The sequence below is a fragment of the Pogona vitticeps genome, chromosome 4 (genome assembly GCF_051106095.1).
Source record: "Pogona vitticeps strain Pit_001003342236 chromosome 4, PviZW2.1, whole genome shotgun sequence".
NCBI classification, from domain to species: domain Eukaryota; kingdom Metazoa; phylum Chordata; class Lepidosauria; order Squamata; family Agamidae; genus Pogona; species Pogona vitticeps.
The window spans coordinates 131,737,937-131,750,968 of NC_135786.1; the positions used below are offsets into that span (position 1 = coordinate 131,737,937).

The 13,032-nt window shown below is 39.2% G+C and overlaps 1 protein-coding gene across 5 annotated transcripts in view; it reads left to right on the forward strand.

Annotated features, from left to right (window-relative positions):
- Positions 1–13,032, forward strand: part of NRG2 (neuregulin 2) — a 209,013-nt gene that overhangs the window by 180,192 nt on the left and 15,789 nt on the right. For 2 of the 5 annotated variants that reach the window (XM_020799420.3, XM_072998399.2), the window contains one exon: positions 7,496–7,519. The exons of the other annotated variants lie outside the window; for them this stretch is intronic. In XM_020799420.3, coding sequence (XP_020655079.2) covers positions 7,496–7,519 — 24 coding nt within the window. The remainder of the gene's footprint in view (positions 1–7,495; positions 7,520–13,032) is intronic. 5 annotated transcript variants of the gene reach the window in all.

The window sequence follows — 13,032 nt, forward strand, 5'->3', positions numbered from 1 at the left end:
TACTGTATATATTTAACTTCACTCAATTAACCTGTGCAATCAACACTTTCAATTCCTTTGTTATTACACTTTTCCATTGCTTACCAATTTTTTTTCATTTACATTACTTTTATCAATTAACATTTTCAATCACCACTTTCAATTTGTTTGTTATTACACTTTTCCATTGCTTACCATTCTTTTATTTTCAATGCAATTATATTTGCAGTTACTTATTTTTACTTATACATAACTGGAATGGTTGATTACATTCTACATTTCTTACCATTCTTTCGTTTTAAAGTACCATTACACTTGCAGTTACTTCTTTTTAATTTTACATAACTAGAACAGTTTATTACATTCTACATGTCTTACCATTCTTTAAAAGACCTTTGCTATTACTTATTTTTATTTATACATAACTTGAAGTTTATCACATTCTACTTTGATTTTCAGTAGTCCTTTTTTGTCTTCCTTCGGTCTTCGTGCCCAAGCTTCAGCAGCTATCTTTTGAGTCTTTCTTTTCTTATGGAATTTAAAGTCCAAACCTTGCAAGTTTTTCTTTCATTTTGCAAGCTTGTTCTTGTGGGCTTTCCCAGTTCGTAAGTCCATTAATGGTACTGAGTCTGTGCATAGTCCAAATTGTCCTTTCCCCTTGCATGGTTGGATTTCCTGTAACAACCACCCTCTTTTGTTACACTTACGTACCATCGATGTACAGTGTCTCTCACCCGTCTGTAGATTTCCACTCCAGAACGCAGTTGGCTGATGATCTTCCTTGTTGTCCGTCTGGCTCAGCACAGCTCTGGGTTCGAATGTGGACACGTCAGCATGGAACTCCTACTGGGACTCTACGCCTCTCACGATCCGACCTGCCATCACTGCCTTCCCAATGACCTCCTTGCAGCTGCTCGTCTCCTGGATATTTTCAACTTTCTTTTTGTATATTAGGTTAGCTGTAGGGCTAGCTATTTCTCTAATCTTTGGTGAACACTTTGGAGTTGCACCTGTAGTATCAATTAGGTGCACTGTTCCCTGTGCTACCCCTGGTTGGTTTGAGAAGACTTGCTTCTGTCTTATCAGCAAGGCTCTCGCTTCTTTTTGTTTCTCTAGGGAAAGTAAGGGACTGATTTGGGCCTCTTCCTTCCTATCACTTAAGACCATTTCCCTTCTATAATCTGGTTCTATCATGTTTGTTTGAACCACTTCCTGCCCTGATTCTCCCTTCTCTTGGATTATGTAATTTCTTTGGTTCATTTTGGGGTTTATTTTGTGTGGATCTGCCTCATCTAATTGTAACTTGCTCTCTTTGGAGGTTTCTAGCTCCAGATCCTCATCTTCAGGGTTAAATGTTACCCCTTTGGCTTTTCTGTCAGCCTCTAGCTCTTGTTTCTGTTACTGGCACTGCAAACTTTCTGCTGCAATTTCTAGGGGTCTCTGCAAAGTGTTCCCTATGTTATCTATACTTTGACTTGCTGTTGTAGGACCTTGCCTGTCCTCTATTTTTGAATTTAGTGTTTCCTGTCTTCCTTTTGATCTTGAATATACTAAATTAACCTGTTTCAACTCATCCTCACTTTTTCCAAGTCCTGACACCTCTCTGTGTTCCTGTTTCTGTTGTTCAGTGTGTTCCTGTTTCAGTTGATCAAAGATCTTATCAATGTCTTCCATATAATTATTATAATCATCCCTAGTCTTGTCCTCTCTATTGGCTTTATCTTCCCTATTTCTCTTCCTTTGACATATGTCACAACTCTGACAAAATTCTTTTATTTCTTTTCCCATTTTTGGCCAGTAATACTTCTGAGATATCCTCTGCTTAGTCTCTGTAATACCAAAATGTCCAGATAAGGTGTCTGTGTGTCCTTTTTCTATTATTTTCTTTCTGTATTTGGAAGGAAGCACTAGTAGTTTGTGAAGGCTCTCTCCTCTTTTCCTGGGATTTATTAGGATTTCTATATAAAAGGCTTTTTTCTTCAAAGTACCTCTCAGGGTTCTCAGGTGATACTGGGTCTTTACTAACCATTTTAAAGCACTGTTCTAACGTCAGATCTTCTTCTTGATACTTTTTAAATGTACCTTCATTTGGATTTCTCATTGTTACCAAATCAGCTATTTCATCATTGACTCAAATTTTTCCTCAGATAATTCCCTGTTTTCTTTCTGGGCACGAAAATTCACTAAAGCACTCTTGACATGCACAGAGAGGTCTATACCTATCAGGCATGACGTTGGCAGTTCACTAGCAATTCCTATCCTCCACCAACCAGTCCACCCTTGATATTTTATTGGTATTTTTCCCACTGGTAGTGTAATTATCTCTGTCCCTATTCCTTTGACTTTTATGCTTTCTCCTTTCACTATAAACTTTGAAGGGATTATTTCTGGATGGCATAATGTCACTTGAGAGCATGAGTCTTTTAGAGCTTGATATTTAGTCTCATTTATATAAATAGTATCCCCAGAATATTTCATAAGTTCCTGATTATCTCCAACCAAGTAACAGTGGAGAATTTAAGCTACTGGGAGTTGTTCTTGTTGCTCTGGGTTTTCTGCTCTGCCACTAACTGTGGTTGCCATGGTGCCTGCTTCAACTGCCCCTGTAGGTGCCTCTTTCTGCTGTACGCAATATACTTTCTTAGGCACATCTAAATTCCCTTTTTGTTGCCCCAAATCTCTGTTTTTAACAAATTGCATTTTAAAGTGCCCTTGTTCTCCACAGGAAAAACATCTAACAACTTTTTGTTCAAAACTAGGAGAATTTTCTCCTTTCCCTTCCCAGTTTTTAAATTTCTGCTGGCTCTGCTTGCCCTTAAAATGGCTTCCAACTCTCGGTTCGTCTCTGAGGTATATTCTCGGTTCTCTCTTTCTGTCATTCCAAGCCTTCCCCCCAAATTTCACCTCAGAATACCTGGGATTTTTGATTTCTGTAATGTGGTCAGCAATTTCGCTCGCTTCCAAAATAGTTTTCGGCTTTTTATCAGTTACTAAATATCTCAGTTCCCCAGGTAACACTGAGAAGAATTGTTCAAGACCCAGGACATTTTTCAAATCCTCTAGGGTCTCAACCCCTGCTTGTTCAAGCCATTTTTCTAAATACCTCTGCATATTTGCCCCTAATTGAGAATAGGTTTCATCAATGCCCTAAATTTCTGCCTCAAATGCTCTGCATTGATCCCAAACCTAGCAAAAACCAGCTTTTTAAAAGCTTTGTATTCTCTCACTTTTTCCTGAGGCATACGGACATATATTTCGGCGAGTTCGCCACTAATTTGGGTCCTTAAAAGGATCATTTTATCAGATTCTGGGATTTTATAGTCCCAGCAGGCTGTCTCAAATAGAATCAGAAATGCCTCTGGATTATCCCCCTTTCTGAATTGTGGGAATTTCTTGAGGTCTACTTTTAAAATCTCTTCACTGGCTGAATTATTATTATTATTATTATTATTATTATTATTATTATTATTATTATTATTATTATTATTATTATTATTATTATTATTATTATTATTATTATTATTATTTAGCCGCCTAGAATGGTCCAGAGCTGACTAGATAGGTGAGATATTAAATAAATAAATAAATAAATAAATAAATAAATAAATTCTGATTTAGGGCTGTTATTTCTAGTTGTTTCATTCGTAATTCATGTTCCATCTCCCTTTCCTTCATGGCCATTTGTCTGGTTTCAGCCCTTTCTCTGGCCTCTGCCTCTGCCTGTCTGGCTTCAGCTCTTTCTCTTGCATCTAACTTAGCCCTCATCTTTTCTTGCTCCATGGCTAATTGTCTGGCTTCAGCTTCATTTTTGAGCTGTAATTCTCTTAATTGAAACTCTTTCTCCAATTTCCATTTTTGAAATTCTTGGGGGGTTAAAGTAGTTTCTCCTCCCCTTGAGGCATCATCATCCTCCTCCTGAGTAGCATCCTCCTGCTCAGCTACCTCAAGAGTACTTTCCTCTTCGTGAGGTAACCCTTGTCCTTCAGGTACCTCTATTGTTAACTTTTTCCCTCTCTTAGGAGGCATGGCTTATCTGTGTTCTCAGATTCAAAACTCAAGCCTGGTTTTAAAAGGGACCTCTTTTTTTCCTCTGTGCTAGGGAGAGATACTTAGTAGCTTAGACAGCCTAGCCTAGGCTTGCTTTGCTGCTTTGTTATTCCAGGCACCCTGCCTGAGCTCCTTGTGGGATACACTGTTTCTTTTGGCTTCCAGCCACACACCTGTTTATTTTTCTGATTTCCAAACTTCTCTGCTTGTTTCTGTTTCCCTCAGATCTGTGTTTTGACCCCGGCTTCCGCTTCTTGTCCCCTCAGCCCTCTCTTCTCAGAGCCTAGGACTCAAAGCTAGCCCCCCTGTCTTTCACAATCTTGAGGTAAACCTCAAACTGTTGAATTTTCCTCAGAGCTTCCCCTTTCTATAGTCTTTCTATGGTCTGCCTCAGGAGTGCCTTTTAAAGCTTTTCACCAAGCTACTTTCAAGGGTCCCACTCCTGCCCTGGTAGCACCAGACTACTAGGTTCCCTAAGCTCAGGAAATTCAAGTTTTCTTTGGTTTACTGAAATCTTTTGGCTCACTGGATTATATTTCGAATCCCACCACGCTGCCAACCACTTGTGGTGATCCCCCTTGTGCCCTTTATATCTTTGGGCTCCACAAGGTCAATACGCCCTTTTCGCTGCCACCAGGTATTCTCTTAATACCAATTCAAATCCCATACACATTTAGGAGCTGATCATATAACTTAGGAATCAGGAGTTTTCAATTAAACATTCTTTTATTAATGAACAAATCATCAGGAGAATCAAATATATAACTGTTTCAGGTGTTCATGTATAACAAATCATGTATTCAATCACTGGTATTTCTTATATTATGCTTATGAGTTCATTCCTGCTTGCTCAATATGTTTTACTCTTTCAACTTCCTATCTTAATCCCTTTTTAGCTATTCCTAAACCCTAGCACTCTCTCCACATCTTCTTGTCCCTACTTCTCTCTATCCCTATCTTATTCCAACTCTCTTCTAACTGTCTCTCCCAGCTGTCTAACTGCCACTCTGATTCCACCCCTCCTGCTCTATCCCTTGATTGTCATGCAGGAATGACATCATCTTTTGGGTTCCGCTACAGTGGCCAGTGAAAATTATGGCAAACGGGGCAGGGCTACAGTGCTGCCTTCTTTACTCTTGATATGTAAGACCTGAATAGGACTTCTGACTGATAGAAAACCAAATCTGAAATCTGTTTTGCAGGGTATAATCTAGTCAAGCTTGCCTGTCCCTCCTGCACTTCATCTTCAAACTGTTATAAAGTGGGGACTAGCAATGAACAACTATCTCTGTCTCTGTGTTTGGAGCCTGCAGTTCCCATCAGCCCTAGCCAATATACTTAAGTCATCGAGGGACCGGGGGGTTGCAGTCTAACCAAGAAAAGTCAGAAATTTCCTTATGGCTTTAGCCAGCTTTATAAAATTTTTACACTACTGTCATCTTATTATTTGTTAATTGACCAACATTACTGCCTGTCATTTTTATGTTTTCTCATAATGGGGAGTCCATGCAATCCTCTTGTCTGTTAGTGTAATTTCTTTCTTTTTTTAAAAAAAGAACTTTCTAATTCTCCCAATACATCACCCTGAACATATCCAAACTTGTCTAATTTTGGAACTGGAGCATGATCAGGCCTGATGAGTGCTTAGAAAGGAGACCACCAATGAATACAGGATATTGCGAAGTAGGTCTAGGCAGGAAATCCTGTCTGAAACTGCAGAGAGCTACTAGCTGTCAGACTGGGCAATATTCTGTGATTGGGCTGGATGGGCCTTTGTCTGACTGGGTATAAGGCAAACATCCTATATTCCTGTGCTGAAATATCCTGTTCTTCTATTTGCTTTGCCTCTTTCCTATACAATTTGAATCGCAATACACAAATAATACTTGACCAATATTGGTTTTCTTTGGCTAGTATTTGGACACATATGAGATTAAACTAATACTATTTTTAATCACTTTGTTTTCTGTTGGAATATCATGAATTGTTCTTGTCCGTTTCTCTTGTGGAGAAGGGAATGTTGTTCTAAATTGTTAAGAATTATAGGATTTGACACAATTCCTTTTAAATCTCTAGAAGGTATCCATAAGTGAATTCTTCATTCAGTATATGCTATGGAAAATGTTTCACAGTCTGATCAGAGCAATCCTCTTTCGGAAGTAAATCCCATTGATTGAAGTGTACTTAAGATTCAGCTGAAAATGTGTGTCCAAATTTCATGTTATATATGTGTATGTTTATCCTTAGTTCCTTCAGAAGTTAATTTAAAAGTTCTACTTGTCATAGACTTGCATACAGTGATTGCCTTGTAAAATAGGCATTTATAAGTCTTCTATCTCCATTTTTCAGGAAAATTGAGATGGAAAAATCTTTGTACCAAGAACTGTTATGTATGGGTACATACTAGAGATGGACACCAACCAGAAAAATTGTGGTTCGTGACTAACTACAAACCACCATGAACCACCCAGAAAATGAATTGGTTTGTGATTTGTGATGGTTCAGGGCCATATCTAGCACACACACACCCAAGCTGTCATCTGGCCTACCTGCTGCCACCATTCCTACCACCATCACTGAAACTGCCATCACCTTGGCTTTCCTGGGTGGCCCGGAGAGGTGATGGCAGCAGTAGAGAAGCAGCTAAAGGAGCTGGGTTGCAGCCTCTGTGTATGCACCTGCCAACTAGCTGGTTTCCAGGGAAGTCCACTGCTGATGCTTCCCTGGCAACGAGCTGGCCAGTGAGTGCATGTGCAGAGGCAGCCACCCAGCTCCTGCCAGGGAAGCCAGGCGGCTGCTTCTGAGCATGTACACCCTGCCCAGCTGGTTGCCCTACCAGGGCTGCTGCCTCTGAGGATGGCATCTGAGGATCAGGACACCCTGGGCATCAGTGGGAGCAGTGGCAGCAGCAGAAGGTACGCTGAGGTAACGGGGAGGGCAACAGGAAGGAGGTGGGCGGGCCATACTGGTTTGCTGAAGCAAATGAAATGTAAAGGGGGGGGGGAAGTTTGGCACTTTGTTTTGCTTTGGCAAAACAGGAATCCTGAATTGGGTCATGAAATAAACCACAAACCAGCCCGGTGGTTCTTGTGTTCTGGTTCGTGGTTCGTTTTGCGCCCATCTCTAGTACACACACACACACACACACACACACACACACACACACACACACACATGCACACACTCCCACGCACAAAGAAACAAATTCCAGGTATTAACAGGCATGGTATTTCTTCAGATAGGTCTTAAGCAAATGCCTTACAAATCTGTTCAGCTATTTGTTTACATACAATGGCACTGGCATATTTTATCCTTATAACGACAGTACTGTTTTCTTGTTACTGCTCCTGCAATAGTGAATGGAGAAAACAAGATTGTTCTAAGTACAAACTATGTTATAATTGCTGGAAATCATTCTTATAAATCTGTTTCTCTTTTCTCTTTTTCTTCTTCTTTTCTGCATTTGCAGAGCATCTTGGATTAGAATTAAAGGGTATGGAATGAACCATTCATTTGTTAACTAGACACCATTAAAAACTTCCCGCAATCCTTCAGATTCTATTTTTGTAGCTTTAATGAGATGACTTTTAAAAAAATCAGCTGTACTGTTATTATTGTAGCACAGTTTTGACCAACATTTTTTACATTAATTACAATATATTACTCATGAAATTTGCATATTCTCTGTAAAAGATCTGCATGTGTAGTGCTTTGCATCTACAGTAGTCTTCAGAAGCACAGCTTGCTCAAACAGCACTAGGCTGTAGCAAAGTCTAAGCATTTTTTTTCCACTTCAGTCCTCCATTCTGTCTTGAAACTGAAAAGCTGGCCAAGGTCTGTTTGGAAGGTCACCAGTAAGTGTAATGGACAAACACTTTAGTAAAGAACAGGCTGAAGTTAAGGGAATCGGGATATTGCAGCAGTTCTGCAAAGCCATCCTGGCTGTGAAACAATAAACAAGCAGCCAAAGCAACCGTTTCTACTCCCCCTGTTTAATTTCATGCTTATTTTGAAGAGATTCCTTTTAAAATATAGCATCACCAGGGGTGCCTGCAAGTCTTGGAGAAAGAGGAGACTGATGAAAAGCGTGAAGGTGAAAATGTGGCAGTGTATCACTGAACGATACCCGTGAAGAACTGAACGCGTGTGGTGTTATATATTTCTGGAAAAAAGCACTTCGAAAGGTTGCTGTCCCAGCTGCAGTCCTAGTCAAGTCAAGTGTATCCGGAACCAAATGGCAAAACAGGCATAATCGATCCTCTTTAGGAATATTTGCAAATCGACCGGTATGGTTCGCTGAGGGAAAAATGTTAAATCGGGCTAACATAAATGCTCTTCTTAACCTGGGGTTGATAAGTGAGGAAAAATAATTTGGATGATAACCAAGTGAAGGGAAAAGACCAAAAGAAAGCGGGGAACAGGTAGGATTCAGTTTGGCTGCAAGAACCTCAAACTCGTGCTGCCAGAGTTTAGATTTAATAAGAGCATGGGCCTGTTGAATTCCTAAATCATTTAGGGATTCTAGATTCAAATCAAGGGATTGAAGTTTAATCTCAATCAACTTCAGCCACTTGGAAAGGAAATTGTCTCTGAGTAGATCGTATAGTAAGGAATTGGGCTTAGAGTTTAAATGTAAACGAAGCCAATATTTAAATGTGGTGGACCAAGCAAGGGTAGAAGGGAGATGGGTACCCAATTCCAAAACTAAAGTTGAAAGACGAATCATGTTGGGGACTCCTAAGATTTTCCTGAAGAAGGCGGCTGCCAAAGTGTCAACATCGTGATCTATGGCCTCAATCCAAATAGGAGCTCCATATAGTAAGTGGGAAAGCAATTTAGTCCGAAAAATAAGCAACGCTGCAGGCACAAATTGATTGCCAGATGAGTAGTGAAATTTTGAGATGGCATTAAGATGGAGGCTAGAGGAAGATAGAACCAATTTTTTGTGGGGACGCCAACTGAGTTTATGATGCAGAGTGATACCTAGATATTTAAAGAATAAAACCTGCTGAAAGGTTTGTGCTCCGATTGTCCAGGGAGATAGTGATACAGAGTTGGAAAAGTTAATTATTTTAGTCTTGTCGGCATTTATAACCAGGTCATTAGCTGAACAAAAAGTTTGAAATTTGGATAGGGTGCAGTCCTAGTCTAAAACTAATTGACTTCAGGTGTATCCAGTGGTTTTTCCAAGATGTTTTGCCAGCTGTACAAGAGCCCAAATCCTGCCCTCTTCCCCACAAGGGCTAACACTGTACCACTCAAGTATCAGTTCCTGTTTCTCTCTACCCACCCTTTTAACATTTGCTGCAACAGTCCACCTCACTCTGCTACATGGCAGGTCTGACCCCAGATGCACCTGCTTAAGTCACAACTGGGATGTTTCAGCAGCCTGCTAATCTATATGTCCCCATATTTTTTCATATATGAGGCAAAATCCTGCATTTATGTTCAGTGCCCCATGTAAATCACACAGATTTATTTGACTCTGAATGCAAATGATATTTAATTATAACATTTAATTATTGTATAAAATGAAATTACATAAAAGAGATTCGTATTCCATACCTGCCCAATACATTATTGCTAGCTATTGTAGTACACACAAGAATGGAGCCTACAAGGCTTCAGTCACAGAAGCTATGTTTTTATACTCTGGTCTGGGCCATGTAAAGCATTTGGAGGGTAGAAAACCTTTGAGCAGATACAGACCTCAGTACTAATTGGTTGACTAGCTCTCACACTGGTTGGCTATCCCTAACACTGGAAATAAATGGAAAAGTCTTTAAAAGCCAAAAATGTGCTTTCTTGGTGTTGCTTTTAAGATTTGCAAGAGCTGCAGGAGCATTGGAAGGATGGGCTCTCCACAAACTGACATGTCATTTTGTCTTGTTTTAGAGGTGTAACATTGACTCTTATTTCATTCTTACAAGCAAGGATGGCCATTTAAAAAAAAAAATCCTTCTTGCTGGGGAGGATTGGAGAAGTTCCTGTGCAGTTTTGTATTTCTGCACTGCTTTCAACAAAATATGAGAAGCATTTTTTGAGCAAACTCCAGCATATTGTGCAAAAATCCCCTGCATTTTGCATAAAATATAAGGTTTTTAATGCAAAATAGAAAACATAAGTTTTCATGCAAAAATGAATCTCACTTGCACAAGAACAAAAAATCCTTCTGTAGTTGCCCATTTTTTTCAGCAGTGCATTCTGATGTGATGAGATTCTTTTGTTGTTGTTGTTGATAATACAGAATGTGCAAGTATTTGTTACTTGTTTAGATGCTAACCCAAAGGAAAGCAAGTGAAGTAAGAAGTGCCTATATTTGACTGGTACAACAGTTGGTGATAACTAGTGTGATATAGTGGGTATATTGACAGCATAGGACTCAGGATTCCTGCATTCAAATCTCTACATGGCCATGTGAACTCACAGGGGTGGGGTGGGGGTGGCACTAATTAAATCACTCCTTATATATCCCTCTACCTTGAGAACCCTTAGGGTTACCATACATTGGATGCAACATTGAAGACATGTAACATAACACAGCAGTTGCTGCAAGTTTACTAAAATATCATCTTTCCCATCTTGCAACTAGTCTAAATTCTTGCTGAAGGTTCTTGCATATTTTCTCCTTCACCTGTGAGGGTTGCAAAAAGAATGCAAGAATGGGTTGCAAAAACAATGTGAGAATGAGATTGTATGTAAACGGAATTTTGGATCACTCAAAACTCAAGTCATTCCATGTCTGGAAGGAAGATAGAGAAAAATGAAACAAATTTTGTTCAAACTAAAGCTAACTAGTTCAAAGTAAACTAACACCGACCTAATATTTACAAAGTGTTTGTCCATGTTTCATTTTCACAGAATTATTCAATATTTGGTAGTGATCACTCCAAACTAACTTGCAAGCATTTATTGTTGCCAGTTCCATCCCATCAGGCTAATTTTTATGATGGGAACAAAGGAATCCTTCCCACATTTAATTTTTTGATTCATAAGATTGGCACAATTCCACACCTCATTTTGGATCAATGAGATGGCTATAATTCAGGGCTAGGCAAAGTGTGGGCCTCCCAATGTGGCTTGAATGCAGCTCCCATCAGCCAGCATAGCTGATTGTTAAGGGTTCTGGAAGTTGCTCCTTGGCATCTTCTGGGGGACCACAATTTGCCCCTCCCCTTGAAGGGAAACTATGCCTGTATTTGCATGTCAAATGTCAGCTGCAATGCTATACTGTACTTACAAATTTAAGAGTTAATCCTACTGAATCCAGTGGGGCTTACTTCTCACTAAACATGTACAGGATTATAATGTAAAATTATCAGTTCTTCAGAGGTGGCACTCTTCTGTCAACAAAAAGTATAATGTGGAGTGTGGCCTTGAACTTAAGTTGAATCAAACCAGTGCTGCTGATTCAAATGCATTTTGAAATGCTGTTTGGAAAGGAGGATTTTTTTACATTCATTCTTAGCTTACACTTGTGTTGCTTGTTTAAAAATGTTATTTGTTTTCTAGATTCACTGTTATGCAGTAAGCATCTTTTGCCATTCTGTCTCTTTACTTTCCTCGTAGCTAGCTGTATGTTTCTTGTAGTGGATGACATAAATTGATAGGCGCTGGATTGCTCTTAACATGTTACCACAAAATGATAATCTGCTGCTTGTGTCAATGTAAAAAAGATCACATATCACATGAATGGAAAGTTTTACCACTCTGGTGCAAGCACTTCTTACGACCTACATTAGTTTTTTTTAGTTATTTCGAAACTATTTATGTTCTCATTTTCATTGTCCACATTCTGTGTGAAGCTGCACCATAGAAATTGTCTCAGAGCCCAGTGATACATTTTTATTTTATTTTTTGCTAAAGATTGGAGTTTCAAATTCCAAGCAATACTTTGCTGTTCCAAACTATCACTACTTAGTTATGGCTACATCATTGATTAAAATGTAATCACGATTATTTTGTTGTTGAAAATGGTCAGATACTGAAATTCATATGATCACGAGACCTTCTCATTGCAGTGGACTTTATTTTTTAGAGAACAAGGAACTTCACTTCTGAGCTTGGTCATCTTTGGCACATTGTTAAAGAATTGTATTAAATCTGGCTCTTTTTGCACAGAAGTCAGTTTCATGTGTATAGCAATCCAGTGCGTCAGTCCATCATTGCAAGTCTTGTTTGCTGTATGTTGTAGTGTAGTATTTTTAGCTGTGGAAAACAGGTTTCCAGAAATGGAGCAATTATACCAAATGTGTTACTACTACATTAATGCATTTTCTGTGCTTTTAAAAATTGAATGTTGAAGATACAGATTATAATTACACATACTAGTAGTACGAATAGAGGAATGGGATGGATAAAATTATATGGGGCATGAGTGCTAGACTGAAAAAAAATATATACAGTACAACCCTAGATTCATTTATCCACCTATGCAAAAATGAATTCTGTTTTCCATCTATGCACCCATCCACTCTCTTTTGACCAAAGCAACCCTAGGGCCTGGTTTTAGACACTTCAGTCAGACATCTTATTTTGGAAGATGCACAATGACAGCAATCTTTCACAGTATAAACCATTAGCCATTCTGAGTTCTATACTGACCTCTTAGTGTTACTTAATGCAATTTAAAGTCATGGGAATGGGCCTGCATCTCTAAATTAAACTATGCACTTGGGTTCCTATGCATGTCTGTTACTGAAAATGCTGAGATGATGTGTTCAATCGGGGGCCACATGGTTTGCACAACTGGCAGAAATGTATGTGGCGCAGAGCTACTCCATGGTTCAAGCCTTGGGACAGAGGGAGACTCCAAAAGCTTGGCTGAAAGATGCTTTTAAAAGAGCATTTGTGCTTGGGCTGCCTATCTTATTGATGTCAGTGGACATTTTCACCTCTAAGGTTGAAAGTTGCTCTGCCTTAAGTGTATGTAACAAGAAGAAAACTAAGTCCTATAGCACCTTTTACAGTTGATTTGTTTCAGTATGAATTTCAAAATTACAATCC